Below are 17,898 nucleotides of genomic sequence, written 5' to 3' on the forward strand. Positions count from 1 at the left end.
TGACAGTTAGAGATTATATTACAGTTAAAATTTTAATAAAATTTACTAATCAATTCTCTTGATAATAAATATGGCAACAATTTGCATTCAATTATTTAACGCCATCTATTTTTTTAAATCCACAATGTCTTTAAAAGATATTTTTTGATGTCCTTATCAATATTTTACAGTTTTCTGTAAAATATATAATTCGCTATATTGGTAAAAATTATTTGATTGCCATATGATAATTGATAAAATTAGTTACTACGACATATAATATTCCACTGTTTGTATTATGTTTTAATTTTTTTATTTAATTTTATCAATAGTTTTATAATTATATTTTACTTTTATTAAAATAAATAAATTAAAATTACTCACTTTATAAAAAATTATATTTATAATAATTATAATACATTTCACTTTTGTCTTAAGACTTATCTTTGGCTTATATTCCATTTCTTAAAAAACATTTTTGGTTCACTTTTTTATTTATAAATGCTTTTTTCCAAAAATGTATAAATTATGATGAATAGTTTTATAAAAAAATATCTACTTTTACATTCTTTCTTCAAATTATTGTTTAAGATATGTGCATACATTTTTGGGGGTCAGGGAGTGGGGGGAGGACTAAGGGGGATATTTTTTATTAGCTTATTCACAAAAAGTCATAAATCTGAAGGGGGGGGGATTTCCCCTTGCCCCCCCCCCTTGGCTACGCCTATGGCTAAAAAACTATTAACCATAATTTATTTTTATATTTAATCTTTATAATCAATTTTTTATTAAATAAAATTAGAAATTAAATATCTATTAATAAATAAATCTATTTTTATTTAATCAGTAAAATAAAAATATATTTACTAGCTTGTTACAACTCAAATTTTTTCTTTCAATTTTAAAATTTATTAAATATATCTCCAAAAGAGAACGTTAATTGCATACATATGAAATTTACATATAAGGAAAGTCGAAGGATTAATCAGCGCTTTTTTTATATTTGGGTGTAGATACATGTAGAAAACCTAAAAATTAAATTAATTTTTAAGTAAGTTTAGAATCGAAAAATAACCGCAAATTTGTAAGGCATATTGTTGGTGTTATTGATTGAAATCTATTTATTTTTGTGATCAATTTTTATATTTACGTGAAAAACATCATCCCAAAAAATATTTCTAAAATATAGTGATTTGACTGATTTCCGACTCAAAACCGGCTGATGACTAAATACTCCATTGCTGGTGATGTTCGTCTTTGTTGTATGTCGCTATAATTACTTGCGAAGCATAATCCCTAAAATTATTTTTAAAATATTGTGATTTAACCGGTAACCTACTCATAATCAGCTGGCTAAATACTGTTTGCTGGCGTTATCCATGGAAAATCTTCATTTTTGTTTTATAGGCGTATATCTAGGTGTAAAGTATTATTCCAAAATATAATTTAAGACCGATTGCCAAACTCAAAACTGATCGTTTACTAAATATTCGATTAGCCAAAATTGCTGTTAAGAGTCGGTATTGTTCATATCATAATTTATTTTGGTATAATGTTTTACATGTAGTTATAGATATAAAATAAAAATGAACGTTTTTAAATTAATATTACTAGCGATTCTGTGTTTTTTTAAAACAAACTAATATTCAATTATATACCCATGGCAACCACGCAAATAAATTAAAAAAACATTTGTACCAAAACAAGGACCAAAGTTTAGAGTTAGAGAAAACTCATATTAGCCCGAGAGTGAAAATAACTGCTGATATTTCTTAAATTATAAACTAAATTAGTAAATCTTCAGCCAGTTATAGAGGTTTGCATGGCCCTGGGCAGAAAAATTATCGGGGCTTACATAAAATATTTTACATCTAGGAAGTTTTCAAAAAAAAATTTCGCGCTAAAACAATTTTTGCCACCAATATTTTAGAAATCTTCGGCGATGGGTTTTCATTTAATCAAATCGCTAGGTAAAAATAACTGCTAATTACAAAGAGGGGGTTACCTCTGCCAACTATCTCTCTGAAGATTTTCCATATTCCTCAGTATCCACTCCTTCTGTTGGCTTTAATATATTCATTTTAGAGGTCTGAAGTGGTTAGGATTTAGGCCCAACCTGAATTTGAAAGAAAAAAAAATAATGCATTACAATAGCCCGGATAATCTCGTTAATCTAAATAATTTTAGCTGTAGGGAAAATCGGGATCTTGTCGAACCTTGAAAAGCGAACCTTAATAAAATTAAAAGTATTTTGTCATTTCTAATAAGAAATATTTTCATTTTGTTCCTCTTTATTAGTTTTATAGTTGCTGTAAATTTTTAACAAAATAATATGTTCAACAGTTTTTTTTAAATTTTACAAGCAATTGAAAATATGAGTAGAAAATGAATATTAAATGTTCCCGTTTAAATTAATTTAGTTTATAAAATGATCTAGCCAGGATTTTTATACCACTTTTTGGCTATTTATTTAATTATACATACAATGTCTTTTAGCTTTTCAAAAATACATCAATTTCAATATCACTATAAAAATTTCTATAATATAAACTTTTTATGAAATGTCAGCCAATATGTGTTTTTTTTAAAAAAAGAGAAGTTAGATTTAAAAATAAATAACAAAAACAATTATCTTATATAACTTTTAAGATAAGGATGCTAAAATTTATAATTGATCAATTATTATTAAAAAAAATTATAAATATATTAGGATTTAAAGCTAAAAATAAATATTCAAAGAAACATTTTTATATAAAATAAATCATCGTTTATTAAAATAATATCCTACACTAATATGTTGCCTTGTCGTGGTCCTTGAAAGGTATACTCGTATTACTATATTTTATAATATTAATTAATAATCTTCTCATCAACTGCAGGCAATATCTCCCCTAATCGAGCATCAATTTTAACGTTTGCTAAATTGTCGGCTCTCGTACCTCCTATATTAATGATCGCGATCGGTTTTTGGGATTGATAAAATGTGGAAACGATTCGATAAGAAGAATACATCTAGGATTGATTTGAAACATAACAACTATACATATATTATTTTAAAAAGTATTTCATCTTAGAAAATAATAATTTGGATAATAAAATAGATCTTTAAATTCAAATTATCCTTCAAGAGTATTAAAGCTGTTGAACTTAAGCAGATTGTAATGAGATTCAGATTAAAGATTCTCATTTTTCACTGTTTCTATGTAGCAAGAGGTAAACATTTTTTAAAAATGAGACCCATTTCAGAGCACACCCTAATTTTAGTGAAAAAAAAATCGAATTTTAATCAGTCTGCCTTGAATGATAAAATTTGCAGTTTTCTAAGAAACTATAACTTTAAAAAATAAAGTGAAAGAAATGAAAATAATTCTAAATAGATACATTAAAAAAGATCAGAATATAGGTTTTCCATTGTTTTCGAACAAAACTCGCATTATGAGAGCATTGTAATCTCTTTCAATTGGAAAATCATAGACAAAAATAATTTTTAAAAATGTTAATACAAATTTAATGATCTCTTGATTATCAATAAAAAACAAAATAATATTTTATTTATACAAAAATACTGTATTATTTTGCATGGATGACCATATATTTTTTGGAAATTAATCGAGATTAAGATAAAATCTGAATAAAATAATTTTTTATTCTTTTCAAAATAATTATCACCCGAAATCACATAAAAATCTTTATGACACCATTCACTTGCGGTCTTCAAAATACTTAATATTTCTATTGATCAGAGGTATACAGAATATCGGGCTCCCTCAAGGAAAATACATGAGACTCTGTATAAATTATTGTTTCCCATAGATACATTTTAATTATAAGGTTTTAACTTTATTGAAAGGAAATAATTGTAAATACAATATTATAAAAATGTATAAAAACTATAAATAAAAATGTTGATCGATTGATTTTTTATTTAACTTAAATTGTTATTATAGCTTTAAAATATATATTTCGTTTAAATTGTTTTTTTATAATACAATATATATACCTTATTTTATATTTATTTTTAGAGTATCATTCTTAGTTTTAGATAAATTTTATAATAAATTAACAGGTTTAGATAAATTTTATACCAAATTAACATGGTGCCCCATGGTGCCCCGGAATGATAACTCACAATGATATATAAAAAAATCTCATATATATTGTGCATATGCCGATAAATGACACACACAAAATTATGACACGGATAATTCAACTGGGAAGGAGAATTACTAAACTTAATATAAACTAGACGAATCTATCATGGATATGGAGGGTTTAGATAAATTTTATACCAAATTAACATGGTGCCCCATGGTGCCCCGGAATGATAACTCACAATGATATATAAAAAAATCTCATATATATTGTGCATATGCCGATAAATGACACACACAAAATTATGACACGGATGATTCAACTGGGAAGGAGAATTACTAAACTTAATATAAACTAGACGAATCTATCATGGATATGGAGGGTTTAGATAAATTTTATACCAAATTAACATGGTGCCCCATGGTGCCCCGGAATGATAACTCACAATGATATATAAAAAAATCTCATATATATTGTGCATATGCCGATAAATGACACACACAAAATTATGACACGGATGATTCAACTGGGAAGGAGAATTACTAAACTTAATATAAACTAGACGAATCTATCATGGATATGGAGGGTTTAGATAAATTTTATACCAAATTAACATGGTGCCCCGGAATGATAACTCACAATGATATATAAAAAAATCTCATATATATTGTGCATATGCCGATAAATGACACACACAAAATTATGACACGGATGATTCAACTGGGAAGGAGAATTACTAAACTTAATATAAACTAGACGAATCTATCATGGATATGGAGGGTTTAGATAAATTTTATACCAAATTAACATGGTGCCCCATGGTGCCCCGGAATGATAACTCACAATGATATATAAAAAAATCTCATATATATTGTGCATATGCCGATAAATGACACACACAAAATTATGACACGGATGATTCAACTGGGAAAAAGAATTACTAAACTTAATATAAACTAGACGAATCTATCATGGATATGGAGTTGTTATAAATGGAAATGATTACTAAAATTGGGTATATGAACTTACAAGAACCAAAATGATAGTTAGACAATAGGTTATGAATTCTATGAAGTAAAACCAATGACGATTTATAAAATATTCTATATCCAAGTAAAAAAAAAAGGAAAGTTATTATAAAATTCCAATATAACTTAATAAATTAAATATAAATCAGTCATAATGGACATATATGAATACTTAGATAACCTTAGAAAATATTTACTTAATTATGAATTAACAGTTAAATTTCTTAATGACCTACCCATTGATATTTTTCGTATTTTTGATTTCTGGGATTATGACCAAATGTGGGAATTAACTAAATTGCCTAAAGATAAATTCTTAGCTACAATTAAAAAATATTACGTAAATAGGCCGTATTTAATTCAATTCCCATATCATTATGGATTTTATATTGACAAAATTCAGTCTAAAAAAAATTATAATACTAATGACATAGGTTTTTATAATAATAATAGAAATATTAATTATAACAAAAGAAATTATGATTATAAATCTAATGAGCATTTTAAAAACAACTTTGGACGAAACTTTGTTAAAAGATATGATATTAATTATAATAAAAATTGCAACAATAATAATTTAGATATTATGAAAATTGTAATTGTAGAGACTACAGAAATTTTAACTTTAGATGTCATAACTGTGAATCCCATGATGAGAAAAATAAATTAGAGAAAAGAAATTATAAATCTCTTAGTAACGAAAAATTGAAAAATATTGAATTAAAACCAAATATTCAAAATAAAGGAGATTCTTATAAACTAAAAGAGATAAATTATATAATAAAATTTGAAATATTCGTGATTAAAAAAAAAGAAATAAACATTAAAGAAAACAATGAAATAAAGATTAAAGAAAATAATAAAATTAAAAAAACTCTTACTAAATGCGATAAAAAAAAATTAACACTTATAAATTTGAAGACAATTAATAGTATCACTAAGAGAAGTCATATAAAAACTAAACGTCTTCTTTCTAGAATAATACTCAAGGATGTGATGAAGAGATCTTTTTCTAAAAATTTAAGGCTCAAAAAATTATTTTTTACTAAAAACAATCTTATGAATAATTATTATTTCAAAATACTTTTTAAATTAAAAAATAAGAGCATAAAGTTTAAATTTCTGAAGAGAGAGATGGATGTACAGACGTACATATCATCTTTTATTAAAAAAATACATAATATAATATTGATTCTTTTAAAAAAAATATATAAAACGCGACCAATTTTTTATTTCATTCCAAATATTCAATATATTGAGAAACGTAAAACGCTATTATCTTAAACGCAAAATATATATAATATAAAATAAAACGCGACCAATTATTTATTTTATTTCTATTCAATATTTGATAAATTTATTCTGATTCAATTATTCTTAATCAAATTCGTTATTCATTAAATTAATTCTATTTCGTTTACTCGATGAATCTTATTCTATAACATCGTTATCCAATAATATCTACATTCTAAAATCATTCAAAATCTTCATATATATTTAATAACAAATAATGATAATAACAATTTTTAAAAATTGATAATGATAACCACTGAGATATGAAGCTTATGATTTAAACAAGCCAACGATTAAGACGACATGCAACAACTTGACAATCAAAATGATAAATCATTTGGACGACAAGCTTGCTATGACAGCTCAGATGGATTGTGGGAAGGCTTTTCAGAAGAAGGGAAATGTTGATCGATTGATTTTTTATTTAACTTAAATTGTTATTATAGCTTTAAAATATATATTTCGTTTAAATTGTTTTTTTATAATACATATATATATATATATATACCTTATTTTATATTTATTTTTAGAGTATCATTCTTAGTTTTAGATAAATTTTATAATAAATTAACGTCGTTTAGATAAATTTTATACCAAATTAACAAAAAATAATTCATTATAAAAGTGTATATCAATAATTTGGACATTTAAGAAAAAATATTCAGGTTCATTTAGATGTCATATTAAATTAACTATTATATTCTTGTCAATGCTTATCATTGCTAAATTAGATAATCTGACTTATGATTCTGATATTGAATTTTGATAAATTTTTTAATTAAATTTTAAAAAGTTTGTAACATTTTTCCCATATCCTTATATTTAGTAATTTGGACAATTTTATTTTTTCTTTCATTTAAAAAATTTTAAATCTTAATTATTAGAAAAAAATTCATATAAGGCTTCATAAATTTATGTTTTCATATTTTAAACTGTTAAGACCTAATGATTGTTTTTTTTTAAATAATAAAAAAAATTACATAAATAATTCTTATAAACACCTACCTTTAGAATTTGTATTTTTATCCTTGAATACTTTCCAACAAATATAAGGCAATTCATCTAGGTAAAATTATAGAGGGAGATGAGATATTATTTTTCAACATAAAATACAAAACATTATTAAATTTTATTTGAAAGGTACCAAGTTTTTTAATTCTATTAAATAAATTTATAAGTAAATTCTCTCTATAAAAATGAACTTTGTTCATAAGAATAGTAAAAATAGGGGTGTTAACATTTTTTGTGCATCACGAATTTCTGTTCAAAAACAATGGAAAACCCTCTAAATTCTAAGAGAATGAATGTTGTTAGTAAAAAAAATATACCTAATTATTATTTGTTTTAGAATTTAATCATAAAAATCTATATTATTTGAATTTCATTAAACCAATGAAACCAAATTAATTTTTTTTTATAATTAAATCCTCCAACTAAGATTGATTTATTTTTCTACTTTTTAGCAGCACTGATGCCATGCATTATAAAATATTGACAACCCTGGATATATTATGCAGAGAAATCTGCATGGCTTTAGCCCAGCTTAAAATGTGACGTCTGGAATAATAGAGGACCATAAATTTTTACAGATCAGAACTGTTGTTAAATATTTAGACTAATATTTTTATGCAACTCACAGTCAAAGATGATCCCAAAACTAGTAGATAATCAGATTCCTTAATCCAGGCATCAACTTTTTGTATGACTTGAGGCTTGACATTTTCACCTATGAAAACAACTTCAGGTTTCAAGTAATCACTTCCACAATGAGTACAGGATGGAGCAATAAATCTTTCAGCATCATTTTCAGTTGTGTGTGTGTATGCATCAGAGGATTTAGATAAAATTAAAAATTATTGTTCTTGCAAAATTTTGCGTGAATATTGGGAACCGCATTTTAAACAGATAACTCTTTGAAAGTTGCCATGAAGTTGTATCATGCTTTCTTCATCCATCCCAGCTTTTTGGTGGAGATCATCCACATTTTGTGTTATCAAAAATTTTAAAAGGTCAATTTTTCTCCATCTAGCCAAAACTTTATGACTTATATTTGGATTTTTAGAATTATATATCATGTAGCCTAAGTAATGCCTGGCCCAAAATTTTTTCCTGAAAAAAGGATCATGATAAAATTCTTGAAATGTAACTGGTAATCTAATTTTGAGGTTATTACTTTTTTCATAAACTCCAGTTTTAGGAGATCTGTAGTCAGGGATATCACTCTCAGTTGAAATCCCTGCTCCTGTTAAGGTCATTAACTTTTGGTTTTTGTTTTGATCAAAAAATGTCAATAATTTATTAACTGAGTTTTTCCCAAGTGGTTCAGAATGAGGAACATATTTATTGTTTTTGGAGATGTATGATAGATGTTTTCTGACCAAAGGTTTATCAAGCTTTATTTTAAAGAAATGATAGCATGTAGATTAGGTTGGATAAAAAGTTATTTAATCATTGTATAAAATAAATTAACCCAATAATATATATGGCCATAAATATATATAAATTAGGGAATTATATATCATGATAATTAAAATTCTCAAAAAAATAAATATAACCTTAATTTGCTTTAGTGGTAAAAAGAATACCATAAACATTTAATAGATACAAATATGGTAAAAAGTATCATAGGAAATGTTTAAATCTTCTTATCTTATCTAGAACGTTGGTCATGGACCTGCCCAAAATGAGCGAACGTGAATTACTATAGAGGCCCTATCCTCCATAATAATTATGCCGATTTTTTCCTCAAGGATACCAACAAACCTTGTAACCCAGGTATAATTATTAAGAGGAGTGGAACTCACCCAATCCAATAATAATAATAGCGTAGGGAATAAGATTATGAGCATATTTAAAAGGAAAAAATAGTAGTACTGTATCATCCAATACAAATTATTAGTCATTAGTTAATTATCTAAAATTATTTTTTTATAGTTAGTCTTAATTTTTATTATGATTATTAAATTTTATTTAGTTTATATCAGAAGCATAAAATAACATAAGATTTTTTTTTATAAAGCGTAAAAACAGATGTTTTACCGAATACTCAAATGATGCTAATTGTACTAGACAGCTAAAAAGGGACAAGTCTATATAATTTTAGATTGATTAAATTACAAATATAATCATATATGACGTATTGTCTATATTTAATATAAAACATATCAGTATAATTGGGTCATTAAATTTATGTATTTATTATTTTATATGGTAAATTCATAAAAGATTTTGGACAATATTTGTATATTTTAATTTTATAATAATTGGTTGAAGATTGTGCTAAAATATTCACCGTGGTAAATTAAGTTATTTGAACAAGTAATTTGAGCGGACAATTGCAAAGTATTTTGTATGATTTTAATGCTTCATACATTTTAAAAAATCATTGGATAAAAGGAAAAAGCCGTATTGTTTTTCAGTGATAATGAAGTTGTTTATAACCATTCTCAACGAATTTACAAAACTCTTTAAGCTCTTCAGTGCTGACAGTATATGTTGAAAAGTAATTGTAGACTTTCATAACAAAACCTTCCAAATCTATTTGTAGATCTTAAAATCCAAACTGAATGTCATTATGCAATATATAGACAGATAAACCCACTAGTGTTGTTAGACCCCGAGCACAGACCCGGAGTTCAGACCCAAGGTTCAGACCCGGAGTCCAGACTCGGGGTTCAGCTCCGGGGTCCAGACCTGGGATTCAGACCCGGGTTACAAATGTGTGTATATTTTTAGATAAAACTTAATTTGATTCTCTATCGTTGTACGTTAAGAAATTTTTAAAAAAATTTGAGTGTTTTTTATTTTTGGCGCCATATTTTTAACGGTCAATAGCTGGAAAACGGTAATGGTACAAATCGAGTTTGAAACGGTAGAAATCGGTACAAATCAGGCACAAATCCATCCCGTTTTAAAAATTTGAAAAATGTCAAAATTTGAATATCGGGGGGCTAATTTTAAGCTATAATATAAGGTTTAAAATTTGATTTCCGAAATAAATATTGGAGATAAAACTTAATTTGAGGCATCATTAGGAAGCGAAAAAATTCTCTATCGTTGTACGTTAAATTTAAAAAAAAAATTTGAGTGTTTTTTATTTTTGGCGCCATATTTTTAACGGTCAATAGCTGGAAAACGGTAATGGTACAAATCGAGTTTGAAACGGTAGAAATCGGTACAAATCAGGCACAAATCAATCCCGTTTTAAAAATTTGAATATCGAGGGGCTAACTGGTTTAAAATTTGATTTCCGAAATAAATATTGGAGATGAAACTTAATTTGAGGCATCATTAGGAAGCGAAAAAATTCTCTATCGTTGTACGTTAAATTTAAAAAAAAAATTTGAGTGTTTTTTATTTTTGGTGCCATATTTTTAACGGTCAATCGCTGGAAAAAAGGTAATGGTACAAATCAAACTGAAAACTGTACAAATCATTTCCTATCAACTTATACACTTTTTATTTTTAAATTCAAAAGTTGGAGGGCTGTCGTTAAGTTGGCCCCCCATTTTGTTCTTTGATTTGGTGATGGTACAAATCGAACTGAAAACGGCACAAATGAGTCTAACTGATAAACTATAAAATCCAAAAGTGAGGGGCCAACTTTACGGACCTTATAAAATCTTTAATTTACACTTTTTATAAAAAAATAGAATAATAAACTTAATTTCAAAATTTTTTAAAAATAATTAGTTTTAATTTTAAAATTATTATTTTCTTAAAAATAATTATCTAAGTAATTTTAAAAAAATAATAATTAATAAACAACTTCAAAAATATAAAAAAACATACTTAATTTTAATTATAAAATTATTATTTTCTTAAAAAAATTATCTAAGTAAATAACTAAAAAAATAAAATAATAAACTTAACCTCAAAAATATAGAAAAATTAATTATTATATTTTTAAAATGATTATTTTCTTAAAAAATTATGTAAATAAATAACTAAAATAATAATAATTAATAAACAAACTTCGAAAATATAAAAATACTTACTTAATTTTAATTTAAAAATTTTTATTTTCTTAAAAAAATTTTCTAAGTAGATAACTAAAAAAATCATAATTAATAAACAACTTCAAAAATATAAAAAAAACGCATCATGATGGTACTTTGCCATTTTTCATCACAAATTATAAATTTACAATATAATTTCTTTTTATTATTTACATGCATGACATTTAATTTTTATTTTTTGTCCATATTTAATTATATTATTTATAAAAATAAAATTTAAAATTTTTATTTTACTCCTTATATTGTATATTTAAAAAAAATAATATCAATATTACTCGTTTCACTTCACTGTAATCGGAAATTATGTAGGGGATTTGTTTATAAAAAAAAATATATATAGTTAAAAGAAAGTAAAATAAAAATTAATTATATTTAAATAGATTCTGACCTTGCCGGCAAATTTTTTTAAAAAATAATTATGGTTCGGGCCGGAAAACATTTTAATCAAAAGACCCCAAATTTAAACAAATATTTAAATGGTAAGAAAATGAGATTAAAAGCTTTATTAATTTCGAATGTATAATATTTAATTTAAGATTAGAAAAATGAGATTTATTTTTTCTTACTTTTCATTTATCTGAGCCCCAGGTGTAATCCATAGGTGGGTCTGAACTCCGGGTCGGCATGAGCATATAAAAGGCTCGTAAATTTTACGACCAAGCAAATTAACAACACTACAACCCACTTCGATTTATACTTTAATCCGGATTTTTTTAATTTGTAGATGACATTATCTAAAGCTTGTTGTCTTAACCAAAATTTATATTACAATTGGCTCCAGAAAAGGCTAACAGTTTAGATGTTAGATTATTTTTGTCCATAACTGATTATATATAATTAACGTATCTAACGTTTCATTTATAGCTAAGCGATTGTAAATATATAATTGTAACATTGATGCAGGTTTCTTTATTATAACACTGAATCAAAATGTGAAATATTTTTAGATTTCATGAATGCTTGTATTTGTTGAAATGGAAATAATATGTTTTTGAAATATTTTCTAAACCATAATATAAAGAAAGATATAATTTTTATGATCAAAATACGAGTGATTGACCCGATAGTGGAAAATTTTTTTTGTTTTAAAAAATATTTAAATCGGAATTATTTTAAAAAAGAGGAAATATTAATAGAAAATTAAAATAGATATTGGGCATGTTTTTAACATCTATAATGAAGAGTATGCCCGGTAAGCCTATATGCAGCTCATGATAATTTTATTACAAATATAAAATATATAAAATCCAACATCAGTAGTGTTATCCACCAACATTTAAGGAAAAACAAATACTTAGTGATGAAAATAATAGGATTTCTTCCTATGAGTTGCCTAACCTATCCTAATTTGCAGGCAGTAAAAAATAAAAATATTTTACCGGAAATAACAATACTTTCGAAAGTCTAGGAAAGGGCTACATACTACGAGAGGCTAAAAAATAATATTAAAAATAAAAATAAGAAAAAAGATGATTAATAAGAAAAAGATTTTTTTTTATTATAATATAATAAGAGAAATTTTAAGATATTTATCAAAAATTTTATTTTTATTCCTTGATAATTAGCAGTTCTAATTTAATTTTTTTATATTCATTTTTTCAAATTAAATTTTTGGTTATGATTTTATATAAATTGATATTACTGGAATAAGAATCAAACGATGAATATAGCTAAGCTGTGATGCATTATTTCTCGTCATCGGTCCAAAAAATTATTTTTTTGTCGCTTATAGTTTCATAGAAAAGGCTAACATTTTAAATATAATTTTAAATTATATTATATTATATCACTGTAATGTGAATCCAAAAATGCTTAGTATTTTTTTTCTCATTCGGTACGGAATTTTATTTTTTGTCCCAAATACAATAAGGCGAAACTCTTAAACATAATTTCAAATATTATATAATCATTGAACTCATAATTAAATTGAGAATCCAAAAATGCTTAGATGTGTTATTTTTCGTTTTCGGTTCGAAAATTTATTTTTTTTGTCATTCAAGCGGAAAAGGCTATCTTCAAATATTATTTTATCATTGAACTTAGGATTAGATTGCGATTCTATATTAGATGTATTTTTTTCGATTTCGGTTCAAAAATATTTTTTGGTTACAAACATATTCAGGGGAAACTAACATCTTAATTATAATTTTAAATATTATTATATCATTGAACTCAGATAATTCTCTTACAATAAAATTTAAAAATGGATCTCTACTGAAGATTGGACGCATTTGTATCACTAGCTTTGCCGGCAAGTTTCTAGTCTAAATTATTATTATTTTTCCCAGGTTTGTTTTAAACTTAGAGACTAAACATTTATATAACAAACTCAACTGTTTTACATGTAACTTTAAATCAACCCTATCGGGGAAAGGCATAATATTATTAAATTTGTAAGTAATTATATGTGTCGTATTGGGATATGGAATATATGGAATTTCGGAATCTTGCAAATTTACATCAAATTACTTGAGGGCCGTTTTTAAATCTGATCTTACCGGAAATTTTTAGTATGTTAAGACTATCTACCCTGATAAAATTCAGATAATTATCGCCATAAACGTTTTTGTATTTTTTCTCATATTTATATTAAAGAACTCATATTATAAAACGGATATAAATTAAATATAATTTCAACAGTTTTGTACAAAATTTAAAATTTAGGATGTGGTTACTCTGTAAATGTTGGAATGCATTTCGGTCAAATAAGATTTTAAAAATTGCTCTCAACAAATGATCAAAAATTGAAAGATTCAGAATCACAATATATTATACATAACAATATTCCCTTAAATCTAGTTTTTTAGGGATCCAAACCGAAACGAATATCGGTTCGGTTCAGATTCGGATAAAAATAACGGTTTAAGGTTCAGGTTCGGTTCGCAAAAAATAAAAATATCGGTTCGGTTCGAACCTCTAAAAACCGGTTTGAACACTTTTTTATTCAAACCTACTTTAGGATTATGTATAAGGAATTTTTTTTTTATTTCATAATTAAAATAAAAATCTTCATTTTTATTAATTGCACATTATAAAATAATATATAATTTATAAATATAACAAATAAATATATCAATGAATAATTTTAATATGAACAATTATTTAAAATTTTTTTATTAAGCCGCACAATTAATATATTTTCAAAATTCGTCTCACTCAAATTACATCTATAAGGAGATAATATAAATTTAATTGTTGAAAAACATCTTTCCACACTAACTTTGGTAACTGGCACTGCCAGTATGATATCACATTTGATGTGTCATTTATAATACTATATGTAAATAATCTAGGCATTATAATTTATAAGCTTAAAATATTTAAAAAAATGTTGTAAAATGGCAATATACTAAAGTTTATAAAAATTATGACTGACGTTTATCAATCAAATGTGATTGAAATAATCTTTAAAACAATTTGAATATAATTAAAATTTTTGCAATATACTACAAGTAATAACTTACACATTATTTTATAAGCATAAAATTATGAGACTCGAACCCATTCAGAGGCATTTTAGAGGTTCTGTTCAGGTTAGGCTAGAATTTTTTTAGAGGTTTAGGTTTGATAAAAAATACCGGTTTTTAGCTATTACGGTTCGATTCAGGTTCGGTTTCTGGTTTTTTTAATTAAATTTTTTTTAATTATATTTGGGCACTTTTATGATTAAGATTTCATGAAAATGCTACTATATAAACATAAATGTTAATAAATCAAGGGATAATTTATAGCAATTAAATTATGTCTAATGTATTATTTTAAATAACGAATTTTTTTTTATTATTCACTTATTATAATTTTACAAAAAATATTTATATAAATTTAATTTTTTAAAGAATTATTTTATCTGTAAAAATACTAAATATATTAAAAACTTAAATTTATATTATAATCCACAAGGTGGCTAGCCTTAACAATTATACAATTTTTTAAAAAAAAAATGCTTTTTGGTTGCTTTCTAAATTTGTTTCAAAATTTTTAAATCTTGAAAAATTTTAAAATTTTAAAGATAACTAACGTTGAAGTTATAAAAGTTTTACAAAATATAAAAAATATTTTGGACACATTTTTTAATTTCCATTTATAAAAAATCTATCACATGTTTATCTTTACGTGATACGTGATATATAGCGCTTATGCCCTCTAGTGTTGAAATGAAACAGAGCTACGCTAGGTCTCATTTCCATCTTATAGGAACTAATTTAATTTGGGTATAAAAGTCAAAATATGAGGAGCCCTCCACACGTTTGTGGGCAAGCCGCACGTACTTGTAGGCGCAACATTTCGAAAAACATTAAACCTCTATAGGCTTATTTAAAAGGGAATGGGACAAAAAAGAGCCTATACCCTAGAACTTCAGTGAAAGTTAATTACATTACGGTGGGTTGAGGACAATTATAAATTAAAAATCTTTACTATATTAGAACAATTTTTAGTAAGGAAATGCAAAAGAATACTTATAAGAGGATTTGAATGTTTGTTGATATTGGAAATATTTGATAATAATGAGTTTAAATTTTTGAAATTTATTACGATAGGAAATATAAGATAGGGATTATTAGATAATAATAGTGAACATTGAATTCTGAGATGTATTTTATTCTTATTAGAGGTAACTTCTTGATGCGAAACAGCTTTTTAATGGAACTTTTATTGTTATTTAGTTTAATGAATTGTTTCATGTCAAGCTTCAAAAATTTCCGAATTATTTTTATCAGTCCGATTCATTTATCTTTCTTTTGTCATCAAACTATTTAGCGTCAAATGGCAAATTTATTTTTCTCAAATTTATCATTAAAATATTTTACATCATCCCAAATGGCGAAGATTTTCCGGTTCATCTTTTGGAAGAATATAACCTAACAAATGAAATGGAATTTTGATGTCTATGGATTCTAATATTCTTAACTCATTCCTTATCATGAATATAACTATTCAAGATTAAAAAAACAAATAAGAAATATATGTCTTTATATTATTAATTAAATTACAATTACAATATCGGAAAGGATAAGTTCCACTCATTTAGTTAAACTACAACGGGGTACAAGGTTTGTTGGTATCCTTGAGAAAAAAATCGGCATAATTTTATGAAGGGTGGGCCTTCATAAAATTCAAGTTTGCTCATTTTGGGCAGGTCTATGACCAACGTGCAAGATAAGATAAGATAAGATTTAAATATATATTTTTCTAGAAAATTGTAAAAGAACAATATTAGCAATATTCTCAACACCTTAAAGGCAAAAGTAATTGTTTTAATTGAAATATTTTACATAATTAATATTTACATATATATTTTTCTAGAAAATTGTAAAATAAAGAACAATATTAGCAATATTCTCAACTTAGTATTAGCAAATATTTTTCTGAACCTTAAAGGCAATGGTAATTAGTTTTATTGATGTGATTTATTATTTTCTAGATATTTGCAAGTATTTGACTGCAAGAAGAGGAAGTATTTTACAAAATAATATGAAATATTATCTTTTAAATTTTATTATAAATAGTTAATCAAAATTTTGTTAATATATTTTCTTTAAATTTTATTATAAATAGTTAATCAAAATTTTGTTAATATATTTTCTTTTAAATTTTATTATAAATAGTTAATCAAAATTTTGTTAATATATTTTCTTTTAAATTTTATTATAAATAGTTAATCAAAATTTTGTTAATATATTATCTTTTAAATTTTATTATAGTTAATCAAAATTTTATTAATATATTTTCTTTTAAATTTTATTATAAATAGTTAATCAAAATTTTATTAATATATTATCTTTTAAATTTTATTATAGTTAATCAAAATTTTATTAATATATTTCTTTTAAATTTTATTATAAATAGTTCAAAATTTTTTATATTTTCCTTAAGCATCATTGGGAAGAAATGAAGAGATTGTTGTGCCTTCTTTGATAAATCATGCACAAGAAGACTGAGAGGATGATCTCCTTGTTTTACCATTTTTGGATGAAAGTTATAGATGAAGAAGTTGTAATCGATATCTCCATTGCAGCAGATAGCTCTGTAACTTTACCAATATCAGTTAATAACATTCAATTCTCATATGTAGAACAGCCATATAATTTTATTATTTCCCAAAAAAAACGTAATTTATTATATTCAAATAAATATCTAAATATCATCATAAATTTGTCTGCATAGTATATGCTATGTAGTTTTTTTCAATATGTTATAGAGAATAGAATCTGTCCATATTATTACTAATTAAATATATTTTATTGATATTTGTAGCTTTTTAAATTTTATTGCCATTTAAATTCAGAATTTTTGAAAATTATATATTAAAATAAAACTTTATTATTCATATTTTTTGTATCATGTCTATCTAAATAAATATATAGAAGGAGATTATTGATAAAAGAAATGTAGAATCTAAAAATAATCATTATTTTATTCAAATAATCGATTTCAATTTTTTAACTTAAAACAATCGATTAATTAATTATTAGACTTTTATATGTCTT

General features: G+C 24.5%; 1 protein-coding gene and 1 long non-coding RNA gene across 2 annotated transcripts; one reads left to right on the top strand and one right to left on the bottom strand.

Moving 5' to 3' along the window:
- Nucleotides 1–2,272: 2,272 nt before the first annotated feature.
- Nucleotides 2,273–9,408, bottom strand: LOC135931163 (NAD-dependent protein lipoamidase sirtuin-4, mitochondrial-like). Its single transcript, XM_065468073.1, is given in 4 exon segments — nucleotides 2,273–2,991; nucleotides 8,030–8,785; nucleotides 8,948–9,031; nucleotides 9,370–9,408. Coding segments are annotated over 3 exon segments (957 nt in total). The 5' UTR covers nucleotides 8,987–9,031; nucleotides 9,370–9,408; the 3' UTR covers nucleotides 2,273–2,829.
- A 6,910-nt stretch (nucleotides 9,409–16,318) lies between these two features.
- On the top strand, nucleotides 16,319–17,566 carry LOC135922271 (uncharacterized). Its single transcript, XR_010570822.1, has 3 exons — nucleotides 16,319–16,656; nucleotides 16,715–16,865; nucleotides 17,285–17,566. It is a non-coding gene; the product is annotated as an uncharacterized LOC135922271 (long non-coding RNA).
- Nucleotides 17,567–17,898: the final 332 nt, after the last annotated feature.

Source organism: Gordionus sp. m RMFG-2023, chromosome 1 (genome assembly GCF_954871325.1).
Source record: "Gordionus sp. m RMFG-2023 chromosome 1, tfGorSpeb1-WG-v2, whole genome shotgun sequence".
Taxonomy (NCBI): Eukaryota; Metazoa; Nematomorpha; class Gordioida; order Chordodea; family Parachordodidae; genus Gordionus; species Gordionus sp. m RMFG-2023.